The sequence below is a fragment of the Protopterus annectens genome, chromosome 9.part0 (genome assembly GCF_019279795.1).
Source record: "Protopterus annectens isolate FY-2018-M chromosome 9.part0, PAN1.0, whole genome shotgun sequence".
Classification (NCBI taxonomy): domain Eukaryota; kingdom Metazoa; phylum Chordata; order Ceratodontiformes; family Protopteridae; genus Protopterus; species Protopterus annectens.
The window spans coordinates 700,610,707-700,634,304 of NC_056743.1; the positions used below are offsets into that span (position 1 = coordinate 700,610,707).

General features: G+C 36.1%; 1 protein-coding gene across 1 annotated transcript in view; it reads left to right on the top strand.

Moving 5' to 3' along the window:
* The window catches only part of LOC122811463 (class II histocompatibility antigen, M beta 1 chain-like), a 66,066-nt gene that overhangs the window by 36,139 nt on the left and 6,329 nt on the right, over positions 1-23,598 (top strand). Inside the window, exon 5 of the mRNA XM_044083318.1 lies at positions 14,687-14,729. Within this exon, the coding sequence (XP_043939253.1) occupies positions 14,687-14,727 (41 nt within the window). The 3' untranslated portion in view covers positions 14,728-14,729. The remainder of the gene's footprint in view (positions 1-14,686; positions 14,730-23,598) is intronic.

Here is a 23,598-nt window from a genome sequence, read left to right on the forward strand (position 1 = left end):
ATGCTAGTCTGGTATGCCTGTATCAGTCATTGACTTTGATAAGAATCTACATATAAAACTACTCCCCTAGGGTAATTTCTCTCTAGACTCAATTTTTTTTCCTCTCGGCTACACTATTGTGTGTATCATGCATTGTAAACATATATATGCATTTCAATAGGATATGTCTGTATTGGTCATTGACTGTTCTTAGAATCCCCATGAACTAATTTAAAGCCATCAATAATGCTTTTTATGCATATTTGTTGTAGAGTGCATATCTGTATCTGTTTACATTTCCTTTTATATTACGAGTAAGTGGCTCAGACTGGGCCTTTTGTGGCTTGAAAAGTGTAACCAGGATCATCTTGGAGCCACTGGCTGGCTGCTGAGTATAAAAGACAGACAGTCATGATTATCTATCAGGATAGTTGAAGGATTTAAGGCTTCTAATTTTCTTGATTAGAAATCTTTGGGATCTTTTGAGCGATATGCTTGGATTTGTGCATACCAAAGGGACACTATTTGATGATGCGTCTGATAAAGTACAGCAGTGAGATGAGTTCTTTGGATCTTGAGGATAATTCCTTGAAATTAACTGGGGCAGATAAAATGGTTTCCTGGCTGTGATAGAAATATAAGTAACCACTGAGATGGAGAAAAAATATATATAGAAAGAGGTCCACATTGGTACCCATGTCTTTTTTGATTGCAGAGAGGGTACCAGCAACTTTCACATCTTGGGATTTGTTGGTTAGCCAATTTGCAACCTAGTAGACAACATACTGGTTGACGTTATCTAATTGTGCAGTAATGCCAGCCTGGGGGATAGTGTCAAAAGCTTTAGCCAGGTCAAGATAAATTGTGTTCACTGTGTGTTCACTAATGAGAGCATCTAATCTTTTCAAAAAATACTAGGTTCAGGAGACAGGCCTTGCTTTTACAAAACCATACTGATTTAAGTTTAATGTCACTTAGATGTCTGCTTTGATATCCTACATGGCTTTACAGATAAAGTTGGTGAGAATAATGAGCCTTTAATTACCTTGGTCTGTAGAGGGAAGTCCCTTTTGTAGGGGAATCACAGGGCTCTTTTCCAGGCACCAGGCAAAAGCATTATAGAGAGGTTATATATAAATCACAAAACACCATTAACATTAGTACCTAAAGCCTACCTACATTTTCCACAGTATTTAATATTCAGAAGATATTTATATTTACTTGGCTTATGTTTTTTTTCTTAACTTTTTTTTTTCAGCGGAGGCCCGGGGAGAAAAGCTCCACAGTTAAAATAAAACAGACAGTTACATTGGATTACATAGCAATTAACAATTTTTGATTAACATAACAATTAATTACAAAACATATTTACAGATGAAGAACATAGTACATCAGTAGATAACTAGAATCTTTATCTGTGAAGTACATAACAGACATTAACAAATGCTACAATAAGAAAGTTCCTGCTGTTTAATAAGTACTAGGCTTATGAGCATCTGAGCTTGCTATAATCAAGGTATTTAGTGAGGTAGAAAGAAAGGCAGTGGTTGGATGGGGTAGGTGATATTAGAGTGGGAGTTGCAAGGGCATAGCCAGCATGTTTTTAGGTGTGCTTTTAGTAAAGTTCTGAAGCGGGTGCATGATGGTACGGAGGTAATTGTGGGTGGGAGGGAGTTCCGTAATTTGGTTATGGCACAAGAGAATAGTGCTTCACCAGCAGAGTTATTGGCTTTATTGATCTACAAGTGATTTTTGTTGCTGGATGTTAGTGGTCTGGTGGTGCGATAGGGTTGGAGTGGATTCTGGAGGGATGGGACATTTAGTGGATGGTTTACTAGTTTGTGGGCGAGTGAGAGTTTATACCATTGAAGGAGGTGAGGGAGTTCAAGCCAGCCCAGTTCAGCAAGTGGAGACAGTGGGGACTATGGTAGGATGCCCCTGTGGCGAATTTGGCGATTTTGTTGTAGCAGGTCTCTAGCTTGTTTAGATTGCATTGCCTTAGGTTGGTATATATTAGAGAGGCATAAAGTAGAGTGGAGATAAGGTGGGAATTTGCTATTGAAATCTTTGCTGCTTTGGTGAGAAGTTGCTTATTTCTGTTAACGCTCCTAATTTTTTGTGGACTTTTTTTATGGTCATGGATATGTGAATGTCAAATTTTAGTTTATTGTCTATTTTCACTCCTAGCAATTTGGTGTGTTCAGATGGGTATATAGTGGTGTTGTCTTTTGCTGTGATGTTAAAGTGAGAGTGGTTTTGAGTATGTTTGGTGGGTTGGAAGATGAATAGTTTAGTTTTGTTTGGGTTGAGTATTAACTGGGCATCAGATAACCAAGTTTCAACAGAGGAAAAGGCTTCCTGTGTGACTTTTTGCAGTTTAGGTAGGGACTGGGCTGAGTAGATGATGGTTTGGTTGAGTCATCTGCATATTGTATGAGTCTGCCATGTTTGGTGGCAGAGGCTAGATTATTGGTGAAAACAGAGAAGAGTAGGGGTCCAAGGTTGTTTCCTTGGGGAACCCCTATGGAGACAGGTAGTTGGGGAGATATGTCATTCTGCCATACAACAGATTGTTGGCGGTCAGACAGGTAACTCTGAAACCAGTTGGTGACTGATTGAGAGAAGGATAGGTTATTGAGGACAGAGATGAGCTGTTTGTGTGGGACCATGTCAAATGCTTTAGATAGGTCTAGGAAAGTAGCAGAGGAGAGATAGCTATTGTTTTTATGCTGAAGGATAGTGTTAGTAAAGGAGAGCAAGGCAGTGGTGGTGCTATGGTTTGGTTAGAAACCATGCTGAGTATTGGAAAGGAGGTTGTTAGTAAGGAGGTAGTCTGAGACCTGAGAGTGTATGCATCTCTCTAGTATTTTGGAGAGTGGAAAGAATAGCTATGGGGCAGTAATTGGTTAGTTCTGTGGAGGGGCCGCCTTTGTGGAGGGGAATTATATGTGATACTTTCCACAGTGTGGGAACGTAACTTTCAGACAGAGATCGGTTAATCAAGATAGATACTGGGTAGGCCAGAGCATCAGCTGCGATTTGTAGGTATTCACTTGGGTGGTTGTCTGCTGCTAATTTGGTGGGCTTAAGTTTAGTTAATAGTTTTTTTATGTTGGAGGTAGGTACAGGAGAAAACGAGAAGGCAGTGGGGAGATTACTAGTTGAAGGTGTGGGTTGGAGGGGAGGGGGGTTGTTTTTAGCTAGTGATAGTATGGTTTGTGTGAAGTGTGCGTTGAATGAGGTAGCAATATTTTCGCAGGAGTGAGAGATGTTAGGAGGAGGAGTACTGACATTACCTGGGTGGAGGATGGAGTTTATGGAGGACCAGAATTGTTTGGGGCTGTGTTGGGAGGAGTGTAGGGTAGACTGGCAGTATTGGAATTTGTCCTGTTTTATTAGCTTTTTGTCTCTATTGCTTAGTTCTAAGAATTTCTGTGTAGTTGAGGGGCTTTTGTGCCAGTGCTCCCAGGCTTTATCCCTGTTTTTCATTTCTGACTTAGTGGTTTTCTGTAGCCATGGGAAGGGTTGTTGCTTTGGTTCTGGAAAGTCTTATGGGGGCATGGTAATTAAGGATGCTCATGAAGGTAGTATTAAAAGATTCAACTGCGTCATCAAGACTGAGGTACTTTAGAGGATGCCAGTTGCATTCTTTGAGGGATGAGATGAATGAGAGTGGGTTAAAGTTTAGTTTTTTACGTATTTGATGGTAGATGACAGGTTTAGCTTGGTATAGGTATTTTGTTGAGTAGGAATGTTGGGGAGTGATCACTGAGGCTGATAAGCAGCTTGTTATATATCACTGGGGGCTTTTACTGACTAGTATCCAATCCAGGGTAGTGTGCTTGCTGGAGTTTTTATTTATCCTGGTTGGTGACTGGACTAGTTGGGTGAAGCCATGAAGGTTTACGTGATGGGTTGGATGGTTGCCAGAACAGGATTGCCATTCAATATTGAAATCACCTAAAATTATAGTTTCTTGGGGGAGATGGTGGGTAGACCAGCTGAGGAGGTTTTTTAGTGGAGGGATGTTCTGGCCAGGTGGGAAGTAGCATCCAATTATGTTGATGGTTTTGTTTTGGTTTATTTTGAGGTTAGTATATATTATTTATTCATTGCCTGTTTATGGGGCTGATGATTTTAAGATCTGGATGTTTAGATGCCGTTTAAATATTATAGCTACACCACCTCCTTTCTTGTTTAGTCGGTCTACTCTTAGTATGCCGTAACCGGTAGGGAGTATTTGCTCACTGGTAATGTGAGGTTTAACCAGGTTTCTGTCAGGATGACTATATCTGGGGAGTACAAGTCTATGGTGGCATGGAGTTCATGGACTTTCTTGGATAGACTTCTAATATTTAGGCTTAGTAGAAGAAGTCACTTGGCTTTCTATTGGCTGTGATATGGGGGAAGTTGTGGTTTCTAGTCTGATTATGAGGATTGGGGTTGGAGATGGTAAGGCCAGGGTTGTCTCCCCTTAGGGCTAGTTTTGATATGCATGAGGTTATTAGTTTATCAGTTGTTGAATGCATTTGATTATTAGGGAAACTTTATGATTGTGCTCTGTGGGTAATAGGTATGGTGGGAGGGTTACTATGTTAAGTTGTAGGGATGTTTTATGTTTGAGTAATATAGTTGGTAGAATATGTGAGGGGTACATAGGGATGGTTCTTGAGTTGGTGGGAGGGGAGCTGAGAGAAGGTGAGACATGAGTGGTGGTGTGAGTAGTACAGTGGTAGTGGTTGAGTGGGGGAATGATGGAGCTTTGGTAGGATGTAAGATATGAAAGGAGAGTGCATGCAGTGAGCGCAGGTAAGATATGCTTGTACATGTTAGTTGAGGAGGTGTGATAGTTTTGGGTTAGTACTGTGGTTGGCTATTGGAAAGATGGGAGGGGTTTGTGACTGTAATAAAGGTAGGACCACTGGGGGTGGGAGGTAATAGGGGGCAGGGTGGGGAGTGGAGCTGGTATAGACCCTGTTAGTAGCTCTTATGAGGGGCTGGAAACAATCAGGTAACAGAGTAAAACTGAACATATGATATAGTGACAAAGGGTGGTTGCAGTTTTAAAAATGGTGCTTGCCACAGGTAATATTTATTAACTTTGGGATTGGCTTAAGGTAATAAGCAAGGAAGGGGGAGGGGGAGAACAAGGGTGTGAGCAGGCAGTTCTTTTGTACTGCTACTAATAAGCCAAAGCAAAGACAAGTTTGTGTTTAAGAAACAATCAGAATTGACAAAGGACTGCTCTGAAACAAAGTCATTTCTTAACCATTTCTCAGGTGGAAAAACAGGATAACCTTTTATCAGTAGGCTATTGTGGTCTCAGTTTAAATTAACAAAAAGTATTGATCAGTTATGGATACTATTTGGTAACAAAAGGGAATAAGAGAAAGTGGAAGATGAGTGTGTGTGTGTGTGTGTGTGTGTGTGTGTGGGGGGGGGCTGCTTACAAGTCAAAGCAGAGTGCTCTCCAGAGGAAAAATGAATATTGGCTCAAACAGGTAGACACATACTCAAAGTTAACTGTAGCTGTTTGCAGACAGTTCAGACCCGGACTGCGCTTTTCTTACAAGACTGTTAAAGGTGGTACCACAGTTGAATACTTAGAGTGGTGCTAGGTCTAGAAAAGAAGAGTACAGAGAGGAGTAAGCACTTTTGAGATGGTAAAGATACATTATAAAGATTACAAAAAACACACTGAGCAAATAGCTACTGCATACAGGAAAATATATATGTCTTGAGCCAACTACTAGTATATGCAGATACTGAGCCAACTGGAAAAAGCTCTGTTAGAAGAAACCTCAGACAGTTATGTAGTCAGATAAAAATATAGCGAGCAGCACTCTATCCTGGGTTTCTAATATGATTCTATCCACCAGTAAAAGCACAATTATATAGAAATAATTAGACACCAGTATGAGCTGTTTACACACACAGCACGTTTACATGAATAACATTACTGAACAAGGTGCATCTACACAAATAGACCATACTATTATACTAAAAACAACTTGGAGACAAAATGCTATCATGCCATAGTAACTTCCAATAAAAAAGCATAAATCATATTAGATGTCTAACACAATTCAACATAAATAGGCATATATTGTTGAAAAACATAGTGTATATATATATATATATATATATATATATATATATATATATATATATATATATATATATATATATATATCAATATATAGCATCTATGACAAATAATGACAGTATGCCTTTAAGATTTTCAAGGAAAAAGACTAACAGTAAGAACAGGTTAATGTAGACATTCAATGTTGTTTTTTTCGGCTTTTCCCGGTTAGGGGTCGCCACAGCGGAACTCCGGTCCGCTAATGATTGGCAGTTGATTCAATATCAACTGTTTAGAAATCTCTGAAGATGCTTCAGAACAGTTACAAGAACTGTAAATAGATGGTGACTGAAATTTTAAGCTATACTGTTAGAGAGTTTTTAGTACATTTAGTTTAACATTACTCCTTGGGGATGCTGGTTTTCAAACAGCTTCTTTTTCATTTTTAGCAGAGGAAGTGAATTAAATACTGGGTGGAAGCAGGTGTCACCTGTTGTGAATGCACATTTAAATGGTTGAACATATCAACAGAATATGATTGCATCACTATTCTGTTACCTTGGAGGAAATAGTTACTCAGGAAACTCCATGAATATTTGACTACACTTTTTGAATATTTTCATTTGTTTGAGAAAGAGATATTGGCAGAAAATAAGCTGTACAATACTGGGCAATTTGAATGACTTTTCTGCTGGCTCAGTTTTCACTTGAAAGCCAACATAACTATGAATCTGAGAATTAAAATACGAGAACAGTCAATACCATCAGTAAGAGACATTTGTTAATGAAGCCAATTATGCAGTAATGATTTCTGTAGTGCAAGGTACATTATTCCACATTGAAAATAGCCATTTATCCAATCTACAAAAGAAGGGAGAGGCAAAGTCAAAGTTTTCTGAGGAAAAGATACTATAGTTTTCATTCCAAACACTGTGCATTTTTTCTGCTTATGGTTTACCACAGTACCATGTCATTACTTTCCAGGCAATATAAATTTGTCTCAGCTTTTCAACAATCAGATAGAGTGGTATTGTGTGATGCAGAAGACAACAAAAGCACTCTGATGTACTAGGAGGCTCCCTGTATGCCTATATCTAATCTATCTATCTACATAGTACAATTTAAAATGGACTCCTTTTGAAATGTTGGCACACAATGTCAAGTGCAGACAAGCCGAAAAAAAGGCAGAAACTACAGCAGAAGAATGAATTTCAAGATTTACTCTTCTTCTTTAATCTGCTATTTTGTGTGTGTGTGGGGGCAAGTCCCTGCACCCCCCCAAACTTTATATATATATATGGGTCTACCTGAGATGGTCAACAAGCCATTTGATCGACTTTTATTTGGTCAACAATTCATATGGTCGACAGGCAGATTTGCCCCCCTCCCCAATGTTGTGCGACCCTGGAGTTGATATATGTAGTTAGGGGGGTGTGGGGGGCACAGCCCCCCACATAAAACTGCTCGATCAAATGAATTGTCGACCAAATAAAAGTCGACCAAATGAATTGTAGACCATGTGAAGTAGACCCATATATATACATATACATATACATATACATACACATACATACATACATACACACACACACATATATATCAATTCCAAGATCATCCTACCTCAGAAAAAAGGGAGTATTCCAGGAAATCATCATCTTGGAATTAATACACGCAAGTCCATTTTTCAGCCATTCATCTCTGTGTTTCGGAACTCACTCTAGTGGATCCTGACATTTCAATCTGCTATCATAATATGGTATAAGGAAGGAGTTGTGCATCAGCTGGGGGCATAGCAGTTTGCTCTCTGTCCCTAGAATTACACCACTTTTTTGTTAGTCTTAAGTTGTGGCTAGCAATGATTATATGCTATCCTTTTAAAAACAATGAAATGATTAGTCTCACTTACAGCAATGAACTATACAATTGTCACCGGGGTGGGATTTTTGTGAGATGGATTCACCTAGTACATTGGCTATTGCAAAGGATTGTATGTCATGAAGAACTTACACTTTAATATGCCAAAAATACAATGTTATAAATTATAGCCATAGTGTGTACTCTGTTCATGTATAGTGAATGGGTCTACTTCACTTTGTCAAAAAACCTATTTGTTGAAAATGAATACCCTTTTGTCGAAGCTTTAATCCATTAAACAGTCATTTAAGCAAAATGTTTCCCCAGGGGGAAATGCACTTGTCCATCATCTGGAAATTTACCTTTTTTCCACACTGTGTGATATCAGAGTTGATGTATTTAGTTGAGGATGTGTGGATGGCACAGCCCTCCAAATGGGTGTGGGGGCACAGCCCCCCACCTGTGTGGGTTTTAAATTTTATGGATTTTTTGATGTTTCTTTGGCTGGCCAAGCTCTTTTTTCCACTTTGAAAAATTTCTCTTAAATTAACGTTTGATAGATTAATGCTTCCATGAATAGGGTTGGACAAAAAGGTATTTGACAAATAGGTTTGTCGACAAAGTGAAGTAGACCTATAATGAATAACTTTACTGATTTCAGACTCTAATTTCAAATAAATGTGTGCTCTTTACTTATTATATACACTTTATTACAGTTTTTTTCTCTTTTTGTACAATAAATGGCTGCTTAACCACATGTTGAATTAATTTCTTAGTAAATTTATCTTGTAAATATACAATTTAAACTTGTCAATTTGCAGATTAGATGCAGGTTTCTTGGAGACCAGTTTATTGTGTAACAAATCATATCTGTAAACTTTGCAGATGTAATTCCTGATTTATAGTTACTCCATAATATTTGAAACCATATTTTAAGTAATTGTATTTTAGACCTATTTTAGATTCCGTACTTATTCACAACACACAAGTGAAAACTCTAGCTTGACTGGGTTTTCCTTGCAGTTTTTCTGGATGGTTACTCTGTCTGTCCTTTTTACCCTTTGGTTTTGTTTTCTCATATTGCTTAGAAAGCTCTCTGAATATCTGGTCTGTACTTGTTGGGACAGAGCAGGTATCCATAATGTCCTTGCACACTGCTTAGCAGGCTTTGTGAATATCACACCTGCTCTGCAGTTTCAATCTGCAGGATTTTACAATAATCTCACTACTTGCTTGGTAGTAATGCAAAGCTATCTGTAATAAAGGTTATAGCTTTTCTAATGAATGCAAGCCATATACACCCTCTCTTTTTTTGGGTCTATATTAAATCATCGAACGCTTAAAAAAGCGAACAATGATTAATCAACCCCATGTAAGCGAAAGCTTACAATCTCGAAAGCTCCAAAAAAAACTTTAAAACAGTACACTAGTGGGGGGCTTCACACCCCCCCCCCCCACACTCCCCCTACGTAAATATACCAATACCGAGATTGCACTACAGTGCTGAAAACAGCAAGATAATGGAAGCGGCCAAGTGAACTCTTTCCCAGGGAAAGAATTCGCTTAAAAGCCCCTTCATTATTTTGCTTTTTCGTTCTTTTAAGTTCTTTCGATCACTTAATAGGAACCCTCTTTTTTTGTTGCTGTCATTTTATGCAGTCTCCTGTAGACTGTAAATTTGGTAGAAGTGTATGAAAATTTGTTTTAATAGTTACATTGACTGTTGTAAATGAGAGAGGGACAGTAAAATAGGTCTCATTGGGCATAGAGAATAAAGTTTATTCTATTGTCTTCAGACCTTTGAAAACAAACAGAAAGTGTTATCAAGTCAGAGGTGTCATGTAAATAGAAATTCTGAGTAGACACAAAAATTGAAGGAAAATATGTCCGTACAAGAAAAATGGTTAAAAATCTGATTTTTACAATATCAGAACTGGCATATTCAACAATCAGTATAAGTCAGCTCAAAATGTTTGGGCCATTTGAATAATTTGCAGAGGCATGGCTACCTGTAAGGGTGGCATCCAATGAAAGAATGAATGTGATGTGCATATTAGTTTGTAATGTAGATTCTGAACTGATGTAAATTATGATGCAAAATCTTCCCACTGCAGTACAAGAAAAATTAATCATGCCCATAACATTTGTAATAAAATTTACCAAACATGAACTACATTAGAGGCTCACACACAGACCCCTTTCAAATGGTTTTAGTATCAAATTGCTCATAAAATACCAGTAGCACAGCCTTAGGAAGACAAACATAAGTGTGGATTCCATATCCGAATCCTCGTCAAAAGCATCAGCTTTTGGGCATATGCATTACTGAACAATCAAATGTATGTGATGCTGAAATAAACTCACAAACTTTAAACAATTAAAGGCAGCAAAGTATGACACCGTTATAAGGCAAAAGATATCATTAGCAGTATTAGACGATGATTTATTCTTACATTGTTTTATATAGTAGCCATGGAGTGTTAGGAGGGAGGTAACAGAACAAGCCACACTTTCAAATGAACAAAATATGAAGGCACTAACAAGAGTTTCATATCACTGAATGATCATCTCAGACAGAAAAAAAGCAAGCAAGCAAAATGAAACAAATGTGTGAAGAGTGAAACAGAACTGTGATATCCCTCTTTTGGAGGGGAGAATTTCTACCTGCTTCCTTCATTAGGCCGAGTATGAAAGAATGCTAAGAGATAATATATGACAAAGACAGAACCAGTCAACAGAAAAAACACAAAAATTCAAGAATCATAAAATGAGCCCATTCTTGATGTTTTCTTTATACTTCTCATTTACTTATGATGATCAACTTGGTAGGTAATGCATGTATATATATTGTATTTTGTCAGTAATTCCTTGTAAAAAATAATTTATGTATTGTCTTTATTCCCTTACATCAACACTGATATTCACGTTGCATATAATATATATATTATATATATATAATTATGTCATTCACTCTATATATAATGTCATGTATCTATTGTGTTTACCATGGGCTGAAACTAAAATAGGTCCAATTGTATCAGTTTTCTACCATGGTCCACAAACTCAAAATAAAATAAACAAATAAGCAATCATACCTTCTTAAGGTACTTGGTTAATATATTACCGTCCATGTGCTCCTTCGTGGCTGCTCTATCTTTTATGGCACATTAGCGGACATGCTGTGACTAAATAAAGCACTAACATGTTCTTTCCCATACATTTCTGTGTAACAGAAGGTTCAGGCACCATAACTTCACAATAATAAGTAGAAACTATGCCTTAATTAGATATTGCTCAGGAATGTTACATCTCTCCACAATTCATTTATACATTTTAACTTACTAAATGCTAGTATAAAGTTTTAGCTACTTAAAACTAAATGTCAGGAAGGAGGTCCAGCATAGGTATAAATAAAATAAAATTTAAGCGCTTTCATCTCGGCAGAGAAACTTCATCAGAATAACACACTGCAAACCTACAAACATATATAAACTAAGAATCATACCCATTGGCCAATTAATCAATTGCAAAATTGTTAAAACAACAGATATTATTAAAGTTGTATCCCCCTATGTTACACTTGTACCATGACAACAACATACTATTTTACAAAAAATCATCTTATAAATATCCACCCTAAAATTTTAATAACAATATGCATACATATAGTAGTTAATTAAAAATCCTTTTACAACTTCCTAGCCTACATCTGTACCACTGATGTAATTGATGCATTTTCATTAGATCCTAATCTAGGTTGCCACATCATTTCACAAACCCTTAAAAAGCATTTCCAGTGCCCCCCCCCCCTTTCCAGGATTTAGAACAATGTGCTCTAATATGCCAAAATATTTTTTTTTTAATGGAACCACATGTAAGTGAATGTGTGTTTAAAGCATTTTTCTCATTCTTGTTTATTAATTATGTGGATACTACCATTACACATGGCAAATGGATTTAAATCAAATATAAACTGGAAACCTACCTTCTGTAATTCGTATTTACACTTCACTAGTTGTCATCTACTGTCACAAAAGATGAGCTTGCTGAGAGGACAATCCATTAAGGCTGCTAGGATGACTTCCCAGCATATTAATATTGGGGATAATTTAAAGACGCTTAAGGATATGTTTTTAACTAGAGGTTATCCCAACAATGCAGTAAACCCTATATGTTGTGAAGTGTATAGGGAATGGGGTGTAAAATATGTACCCCTTTTAGGTGTTGGTTTAACTGGAAGTAGAAATATAGAAGGACAAGAGAAATTTGACAAAGCATTTATTATACAGTATAATAATTGTTCTAAAAGGAGATAATTAGGAAAAATTGGAATATTTTTAAAATGAATCCAGCATTTTTAGAAATATTTGGGTGTGAGCCTACTTTTATTTATAAACCAGCCCCTAATTTCAAAATATTATTTGAGAGTAACATGAACTCTAATTTTGATGGCAGTAAAGTGAATAATGGTACTACTCAATGTGGGTATTGTAAACGATGATCAAAGTCTGCTTTTGGATAATATAACAAACTGCAACACCCAAGGATTTGTTTATCTTGCAAAATGTTTACAATGTACAGCATTTTATGTTGGCAAAACTGAAAGAGCCCTTAAAGCATGCATATATGAGCATATATACAATATTGCCAACAAGATAAAGAAACATGCTTTGTACAAGCATTAAATCCTGGGGGGGGGGTGCTTTTTAGGGTTTGTGGCAACTTAGATTAGGGGCTAATTTCCCACCAGGGTTAAATGAAAATACAGCAATTACACCAGTATTACAGATGAAGGCTAGGAAGTTGTAAAAGGATTTTTAATTAAATAAATATTGTATTTTTAAAAACAATTTTTATGGTAGATATTTATAAATATTTATAAGGTGATTTTTTTGTAAAATAGTATGTTAGTCATGGTACAAGTAACAATAAAGAGGATACAACTTTAATAATAGCTGTTTTAACAATTAATTTTGTAATTAATTAATTGGCCAATGAGCATGATTCCTAGTTTATATATGTTTGCAGGTTTACAGTCTTATTCTAATGAAGTCTCTCTGCCATGATGAAAGGACTTAATACATTTTATTTTATTTATAACACTGTTGGACCTCCTTCCTTAGTTTTAAGTGACTACTAGTTTCTTTTACGCGTCACACCTGTTTGCTTAGGTTTTGGTATAAAGTTTTGCCAGTGCTTTCTGATAAATGCCACTCCATTTTCCAGGGTGAAATTCCAGTTAACTTCTAGTCATAACACAACCTTTCATTTGCATTGCATGGATTCATCTTTACTATGACCATTTTTCTATTAAGTTATTTATCTCACCAACATTATTTAATGTATGATGCATATAAAAAAAGACTTGATTTTGTGGACAGAGACAGAGACAGAGAGACTAGCTAAACAGGTCTTCATTTCTTTAGCTTTAGTTTAGCAGAACTGTAACATGAAGCTGGAGAGAATACATTTGATATGGGATATTTAACCTTTGAGAGGATGGAAGGCTTGATAAGACAATATATTCAACAAAAAACACTGTAAAGAGGACTGTTTTTATAGTGAAAAATCTAGAATGCACATAATACTCAAACTCTTCATTATCACAAACACTTGAAATACTAGATTCACAATATCTTAATTTGTTGGTCTCTGCCTCCCTATGATCAGTGAATCTTTTTTTTTCCCATAAAGGCCCATCCATTCCCCCCCTTGCCCCCTTTTCCCCAGGGTCTGAAGACAGTAGGTGTGAATGCTCCTTCCCACACTGATTGGAAAGCATGCTGCTATGCCTCCAATGCTGAATCCATTTGATGTGCGTGCTACTTCACAATCACCCTCTCTGCAGGTGTTTTTGTACTCCCTTGGTTGGTTGTGCCCTGTGTACCACAAGGGTGGGAATTGGACTTGTGGGCCTTCCCTCAAATAGTGCTTCAGGGATGGTACTCCACCAATACCTTTCACTTTGGGACTGGTGAGCAGGTATTGGCCACTTATTCCCAAATCTTCTGATGAATTTCCAAGTGTCCAGAATGTTAATCAAACCCTGGTCTGGTGTGTAGGTAGGACCATGAACTCTGCATCAATCCTTGTGTGTTTACTTCAATTCTTTTACATTACCAAATTTTGTAGATTATAGATTTAATCATTCCACTTAGTACTACAGATTGCATCAGACTCCCCAGTTCCACCTCTGCTTTACTGATGTGTTGATGAACACTATGTTGTCCCAGAGTAAAAAAAAACAAAACAAAACAAAACAGCATGATATAAAGAAAAAAAGCAGCAATTGTTAAATATAGTTCCATTCTGACATTTTGGCAGTCTACCTGGTCCTGTTAACTGTGCTGTAAAGTGTTGTTAGATATATTTTAAAATGACAATAAAGTATACTCTAGCAACTCCAAAAGCCAAAGTATTACTACTTGGGTACATGCTGAAATTTAGGACTGCTGTTTACTCTATGACATTTCATGTCAGGAGGTGCTTGTTTTAGGATGATGCTTGAAAATAATCAAGGAGTTTTTGGATGGGGCTGTAGGAACTTCTCTAAAAGGATACAAGAACAAAGTAATTGGACAAAATTAATAGACATTTTATATCTGGTGGTCAGTATATTCCTCTGTAGGAGCGAAATATTTATTTGCTGCAATATGTCTAATGTATAGCAGTTAGTTAAATTGTGAGAGCAGACATTACTTCTTTCACTGAATATAAATGTTAAAAATTTGTACTATCCTAATCTTTTTTTTTCTTTTTCTTGTATAGGTTATGGATATCAGCCGCTCAAGACAAACTTAGAAACCTAGAGGTAACAATTTCAGTAAAGAGTTCTCACCTACAAATTTGTAGGTTTATGTTAAAAGTAGCTGGGCAGATTATTATGAAAGTGTATATTGTATCTATTGTATAACAGTTTTATAGTTTTGTTTGCTGACCAAAGAAAATTTTATAGAAGATATGAGAGGATAAAATCTCATTTAAAGTTGTATTTGTTTATTGTGTTGGCAGATTTAAATCTTGAATATTGACATTTTTTGAAAATAAACTGTTTTTGTGCCATACTGCTTAACATTATTCCACCACTCTTGTCTTATAGCTGACTTTTGCTTATTGATCCATGTTAGTTGAAATTATTTAGATACTGGAAGCTCCAAGCTATCAAGTACCATTAGTTATTCAATAATAAAATATGTTTATTTGGAATAACAAAAGTCCAGCAGACAAAACCAATCAGCACTTAATAGAAGCACAGGCTGCACCATGCTTCTTAGCATAGATGACCTTTATTTTAAGTTAACTCAAGTCTATGAGTGTGGCTGTCATTTTGGGATTTTGTTCCTATTAGGAGGGTAAAACTTCAATATTTGAAAGTATACATAGTTGTGTGTGTTAGTATTAATGTTTTAGGGGGGTATTTTTTGAGGGCTTTCAATAAAGCAAAAAGTTTTCTAAGATGTGACAAAGGCTTAAATGGATATGACAAGAAACAATTGTAGAAAAGTTCAACCTGCCAGTGTAAAGTAACACAAACGCTGGAACTAGATATTTAACAAAAAAAGGTGTTGTATATAAAAGGTGGGAATAATAACACAATGATGCTTTCTGTTGTTGTGTCTTTCGGCTTTTCCCGGTTAGGGGTCGCCACAGTGGAACTCCGGTCCGCTAATGATTGGCAGTGGATTTTTATGTGCCGAGTTGTCAGCCCTGATGCACAACCTTCAATGAAGGCACACCCATTCATGCATGTCTCCACATAGAAGACGCTCTAGCTGAGAATCGAACAGGACAACATCTTACTGTGAGGCGACAACGCTACCGCAGCACCACCAGCGCAGTCTACAATGATGCTTTCTGTAATGTCTTTAAATGGAAATTTCCTCACTAAATACAAAAAAGAAAGAGTAGTGAACTATTAAAAATGTAGAGTGCAAATAGCTAACACTTAGAAAGAAATGAACGCAAATTTGATAAAGAAAAGCTTGTCAGGATGGTTACTCAGTGAAATACCTGGGACAAAGGGAAAGAAGAGTACTTCTATAAATTGCAAGAGGTACTCCAATGGTGACAGAAGACAAAAAAAAGATAATAATGGCAGATCTGTGGTGCTAAGGGGCTACTGGTAAGAGAGGAGGATTACACTGGCATGTATTTGCACTCCACCTAAAACTGCTATAATGGAGCTCAAGAAAATTCTGAAATAATCAGTTTTCAGCAAGGAATATTACTTATAGGTGGGGGCTGGAATTTGATTTGCAGCAGTGAAGATGTGCCTGGGGGCCTAGAAGGGAAAATATAACAAGAGGGTAGATTTAAGAAATTTATGAAAATATTTGGCATGGAAGATGTGAATTCCATAATGCAAGTTTGGAGTGGATTTACATATTATTCCCCATGATATAAAAACTGGTCTAGACTAGACAGAATTTACATTTCATGAGGCCATATGCATTTAATTGAAGGTCTTGGTACTCAGCCAATAACTATTTCAGATTATGCGCCAATAATAGCTAAAATAAAAACACAGGGTGATTGGCGCTTTCCCTCCTATCTGCTGAAGAGAGAAGAATTTAAGGAAAGGGTAGTGGAGTTTATTCAGGAGCTGTTAGAGAGGAAAGAAATTTATTCTGAAAATATAGCTATGAAGTGGGATAAAATTCAGGTGGAGTTTAAAAATAGTGTGGAAATAAAAGAAAGAGAGCTATTTTTAAGACGTAACAAGAATTTAGAGGGACTGACAAATGTTAAAGTATTGCAGAACAGTGAGAATCTCACAGATCAAGAAGAGGATCAACTGCAGAATGCTAGACAGAAAATAAGGGATTACCTGAATAATATGCACATGTTTAGAAAGATTGCTGTTAAGCAACTGTTTTTTGATAACCCTAGAGCACAAAAATGTTTAGCATAACAACTCAGGCAACAGAAAGTAGAAAGGGCTGCCACCAAACTTAGAGCCTAAAAACAAGGAAAGTAACAAGAGATCCTGTAGAGGTACAAGAAATATGTTTGAAATTCTCTGAGAGTCTCTATAAAGCAGACATATGAAAATCAAGAAAAGATACAAATGGAAAAATTAAATGTGTCAAACTCAGGGGCAGATGAGGCTCAATTACCAACAGTTAGGATAGGAGGAGTGGAGATAAAAATTGTGATGTAATGTGATGAAAGTCCCTAGGAACAGATGGCATTCCTGTGGAAATTTGGAAGGTAGGAGGTAAAAAAATTGATAAAGATCTGGAAGGTTTTGTTTAACAGTATTAGAGGTGGAGAAGTACCAATGTCCTGGAAGAAAGCAGTTTTATTTATTAATTATTTGACATTTGTTTACCAGGAAAATCCAACTGGGGATGTGCCCATTTTCAGCCGAGGCCTGGGAGGAAATGCTCCAGAAACACTTTATTAAAGTTACAATTTTACATTGAAATTCAGATACAGCCAACAAGTGGAAAATAATTTTGTGTAAATGAAAAGTAAGCAAAATGAGTAAAAATATATATTCAATCTAGCACAATTATTTTTAATAGAGCACTGTTCTAGTTACATGAAGGGAAAAGGGTACAGTAGCAAATGGAAAAGGTAGCAGTTAGCAGGTATGGTTTATAGATGGAAGGATAAAAAAAATTAAAAAAGGGGTAAGGTATGAGGGCTCAGATGATAGGTAACGGGAGATTAGTATTGTATTCTGGCTATGAGGGTTGAGCAGAGAACTAATTTGACATGGGGCATTGGCAGGTCCAGTTGCTGAATAGATGTTTTTAGTTGAGATTTAAAGGAAGAGTAATGGGGTACAAGTCTAATACATTCAGCTAATTCCAGTTCAGGAGTGAACAGACAATCTAGTGGCCATGATTTTTATACTCCTTTGAGGAGTAACCAATGGAATTCAGGGGACGGATTTTGATGCAACCAATGTTCCCGGAAGTTCAGTTACTGACAAATAATGGAAGAAGGCCCAGGTTCAGTATTGGTGTCCTTCGATTCCTGCTGGGACAATTTTGTTTTAGTTACTAATTGTGAAGGCAACTTTAATATTTATAATTATTCCACCCTCCAAGTTGAGCCCGATTTGGTTGAAACCTTGGCTAGAGGCTTAACTTTTGTTCCTTCCATCAGAGCGGATTTGCCTACTACCCATTTGGACCTTAAAATCTTTTTATGTAAGTTGAATTTAAAAATTTTGATGGACAATAGGATGGAGGTTGAAGATGAATTTAGAATTGTGAGTACTTTTAATCCACCGCTCCACCCAACCCTTTAAAGTCTTTATTCGTGAAGGTTTGTGAGATGGATATAAAAGCATTGTTAAGCAACTGTGACTCAAATTTTTCAACTTGAATAAATCTGAGTATAGTGCCCTTAAATTCTGGAAAGACCAAAATGTTAGAGTGATGAAACTGGACAAATGGGGTGAGTAGGTTTTATGGACAATTTTGATTATAAAAACAAAATACTTAGGATTTTGGATTCTGATAATTATGAACTTCTATCATTGAACCAAGTGAATGGTGCATATCAACTTGTGAGGTCGCATCTTAATGATTTGTTTATTGATGTACGTAGTGACCTGAGTTTATATAATTACTTTGGATACGAGTGCACCTTTAATGCCTGTTATTTTTGGAATTCCAAAAATCCATAAGGATTTGAATGAACCCCCCCCCCCCATGTCCTATAGTTGACGGTAGGAATTCTATCACCTATGCTTCTGCCAAATTTATTGATTATAAACTTAAAATGTTTCTGGAAAGTGAATCCCAGATAATGTAGGGACTCTTTGAATTTCATGGAATGTATTAATTTAGATTTCCATCCTAATGATGTATTATTGACAGCTAATGTAAAGGAATTATGTACTGTTATACGTCATGAATTAGGTATTCAATGGGTGTCAGAGTTTATTACAGAAGAGGGCTGAACTGTCTGACATTAATTTATGTGAGGAATTACCAAGTGTTATTCTTAGCAATAATTTTATCTATTAGAGAAAGTTTGAACACTAAGGCTCTTCGTTGTCTTATCTTACTCATTTATTTTATTTCATCACACTTCATTATATTTCATCACATTACATATACTTATTATATTATATGTATATTTATAGTAATTTTAACATAATTAGTTGTATTTATACTGAACTATGCCTATTTTAAACTAATACATGTTATGAATAGGTTAGCTTAGTGGGGTCAAGCTTTAACCTTTGTACTAATGACTATTACTTGTTATTTTAATCTATGCTTTGCCTTTAAATTTTAACTGTACCTAATAGATCGATTGTTTTAATTGATTGTTTAATCAGGTTTTTGATTAGTATAAAGGTATTGTGTTGCATTCTGTGTATTGTCTGTAGATGTCTGCGTATGAAGCAGACGAAAAGCGCTTTACTCTCATTAAAGTTTAGAAGTGTCCTGTGACTTGTATCTTGGTTTTTTTGCTAACCCTAGTCACACTGCTTTGGATCCTTTGTATTTTTTCCTGGTTTGTGTTTTGTGCAACGTCAATAATTTTATCTATTTTGAAGGGACTTTTTTTTTTACAAAAAAGTGGCATGGCAATAGGGTCTCTGTGTGGTGCTAGTTTCACCAACATAGTTATGGCCTATTGGGAAAGTGAATTTGTAATGAAGAATCCAATGAGTAATGGCCAGATATACTAGTACACGTGTTACTTGGATGATGTCTTTATTATTTGGGAAGGGAGGTGTTGACACAATTAATGGTTAATTCACGTTCCAGTTTGATTTAGATACGATTTCCTTTCTTGATGTCTTATTGGTAAAATAATAGGCCTAATAGTAGATACATTGCTAGAATTTTTAGAAAAAGCACCTATTCAAATACTTTTCCAGTTCACATCCATTTCACCAAAAGTGATCTGTAGTGAAAGGCCAGCTAGTAGATGCAACAAAGATGATCTCTTTGGATGATGACTTTTTGATCAAGTGTGACACACTCAGGAGTATGTTCTATAAATGGGGTTACCCTTTAAATTTAGTTCACGAGTTGATCAAGGAAGTATAATAAAATGTTATCAGGCTATTTTAGACCTATTTTGAATGCAGTGAAAGATATTGAACTTTCAAATGAGCTGTCATTCTTTCCGAGATGGATTGGAAAGAAGGAATTTTTTTTACATGATTCCCCAGTTTCATCTGCCTTTTGTTATAGTATAAAAGTTTTATTACTGAATTTAACATAGATTCAGGTTCCCTTAGACAAATTTTAGTGAAAAATTGGTCTGTTTTGGAGGAGGACGTACATAGAGGAAAAATAGATGATGGACCTAAGCTAATTTTTAGAGGAAGGTCAAATATTAAGTGCATTTTAGAGAAGCGCACAAAAGTTGGATTAAAGAGTCCTGGTATGTTTAAATGCAGGTCTTGCCCCTATTGTAAATATATTAATATGGATTAGGGACAAAACATTTAATATTAAGAGGAAATTTGATTGTAATTCAAAAGGAGTGACATACTTAGCCAAATGCCAGGTATGTGAATAGTTTTTCCCTAAAAACTAACGCAAATTTAAGGAACGTATTTATGAACACCAATACAGTATTAGAAAGTTGAACTCGCATGGAACCCTGGGCACCATTTTAAATACACAATTATTGATCACGTGATTAATGATATAAGGGGTGGTCCTTGGGCGTTACATTTAAAAAAAAATATTTGGCAATTGAGGCTAAATGCATATGGTTTTCCTGGTCTCAATGATTATTGTTCATATTATTTGTATTTTGAAGCTTTAAAGCTTTGGAAATAAGTTATTTTTGTTTAATTTATGTAGGTAAATTTACAAATCTTTTAGTATGAATTGTGTATGTTGATGGTTGGCATTGGGACATTAATTGTGCTCATATGGGATTTTATGGTCTGTTATTTAAATGTTTTTAATTTTGACTTTTATCTGATGAAGTTCATGTCATTTGATGGATAAAAGCACTCAAGATCAAGTGGTTTAATAATATTTAAGGTGTTCAGTGTGTCTTTGCCTGCACTATAGCATTTTTATTTTGTGTTGGCACATTATAAATGGTCAGCCTCAAAGGTATGGGGTTTGCAGTGATAGAAAATTTTAGAAATAAAAGAAATGGTACGCAGTTTGGGAGTATGGGCTTGGGAGCAGCTGTGTAAGGGGCATTATAGGTACTGCAGTGTTATGCTCTCACCAGTGGTCTGGCTGTTGGCTTTGATATTAGCAAAAGGATATAGTTTATAAACTCTTATGATAGTATATGAGCAGTCACTGGTCATGTGGATACAATTTGTTTTTGGGAGGTTCTACTTTACCAATGAATATTCTACAGCTTTGTAGGATACTTGTCATCCTGAGTGGTATAGAGCTCACTGTTTCAAGGTGTGTAGTTGCTATAGTAACAGTACACTAAAACAAATTATGGAAAAGAAGAAAGGCACTATTGCCACCCAGAGACTATTAAGTGACTTACAAATTTACACAAACTTTCATTGTAAGGGAGAAACTGAGCAATAAAATAACAGAAGGTTTATTCAGAATGGTAGAGAAAGCCAAGTAATTGGTTCTGGAGGACCAAAATATGCCAGATGTTAACTGGCCATATCATTTGCAATTACAGCTATGAGTTCTCTTAATGTACTGCATGAGGTGGTGCCTCATAGGTTGGTACTAGGCTATCAGCCCTAGGGCCTATAGAAGCCTAGCCATAACAATTCCCTGGCCATTTCTTCCCACACTATTTCCCTGGACCAGTCTAGCAGGGCGACTGACGTGACCTCAGACAGGTAATACTGGAAATTGTTCAATAGGGCTCATTTTTAAACCTTGCATTTTCAATTGGAGCTTGACAAAGAGATATATCTGAACAAATGAGCATGAAAAAGTAAAAAAGTAAGGTCCAAATAAACTTATGAAAAGAGTTTCTGTAGATAGAAGCAAGAGTGTTAAGTTTCAGGAAGAATGGCTTTGATGTTTAGCTATTAGACTAGAAGTATACGACATAATGGAGAAGCCTTAAAATTGTTATCAGAGAAGAAACAAGTTTTTAAGTCAGGCAAATACAAGTAAAGAAAAAGCTAGATGATTTTAAAGCAGGCATCAGTAAAGGGAGAGGGAAATGCCTGGCATTTAGAAAGCATAAGGAATCATAGAATGAACAAGAGAGATACTTGTTTAATGCTTAAAATGATACAATGAAGTAGAAAAAGTCAAAATAACAAAGGACCAGATGAAGGAAAGTCAGTGTAAATCATTAAGAAGCAGGTAGCATATCTTAATAGGAAAGGAATTTTAGAGATCAAATAAAGGCAAGAAAAGGCATTCTGGGGCTTAATGAAATGGAAGGTTTATGCACTGAAAAGGACAAAGACAAAGGGGAAATACTAAATAAATCTGGACAGTAGTTATCAAATAAAATAGGGTATAGCATTTGTGAACAGAAGCACACTAGTTGGGAGGTTTCTTCTAGTCTTTTCTCATAGGAAATGATCCTGAAAGTGTTCTCCAAAGTGAAAAAGGAGCAAGGCAACAGTATCTAGTTTCTCCCCAGGGATTATTGGGAAACTAAAAGAATAAAGTGAATGATCTTAACAAGTAATTATGGGATTTTCAAAGTATTTAGGATCAGAAGACATTAGATTTGATCCCAACTTGTAGATGACAAGCAACTAACATAGCAGTGTTAGGGAAAAAATAATCAAACACTTCTGGAGGAAAGAGCTGATGATTATAATGGAAGGTAGTACATCTGAATACACAACCAGAATGCAGATCGTGTCATGTCAGGTGAGCTTGTAGTAGTCAGACTGTATGAGAAGTATCAGATGAGTGACTACCTATAAACATGGCCTATTCAGAGCAGAGTATTTGGTTTATTAGTCTTGATTCCTTTATATGACACTGCAGAAAAGTTTTGTTAACCGGTGAGAAAAATTTTTTTTTTTTCAGTTTGAAAAGTACAATAGAGGAAGTGAAATGAATGAAGGATTTTACTAACCTGCAGGAATGGACAGAAATATAGCAGTTTACACTGAATACAAGTAGGACATGAAATCTCATACTGAAAAGTAGACTTTGGGTAAAGAAAGACTAGAAACAGCAAAAGGGGAATGGAGCCTACTGGTAGACAGATCACATCATTTAAATGTCAATGAACAATATGAAAAAGCAGTAAGGACATCTATGACATAGTAGGATATGCAGAGAAAAATCAAACCAAGTAGCAAATGGAAACTCATCTCTCTGTAGAAAGTGATACCTCATGTAGAATAAACATATTCAGGAGAAAGAGAGAGATTGGGGGAGGGTCATAAAATTATTCAAAGACTACGCCAAATGTAATAAGGGGAGAAGGAGATAGTTTTACATACAAGTATACCTTAAAAAAAAGAAAACACCGAATCTCATAATACTGAAAAACAAACATCACCAGCACATAATCTTGACTACCGCGATCACCGAATACATAAATATTGCCTATATATATATATATATATATATATATATATATATCTCTCTAAATAAATAAATAAATAAATAAAATGCGCACACATACACACACACAGTATTTCTAGCAAGTAGGCAGGACTCCTAGCTCCCCACATCCTTAAACCACCACATTTCCACAAATTTGAAGAAAGAATGACTTGGCAAGTAAAAAAAACAGCAGCAGCAAACACTGAAACAAAGGAAATACACTTA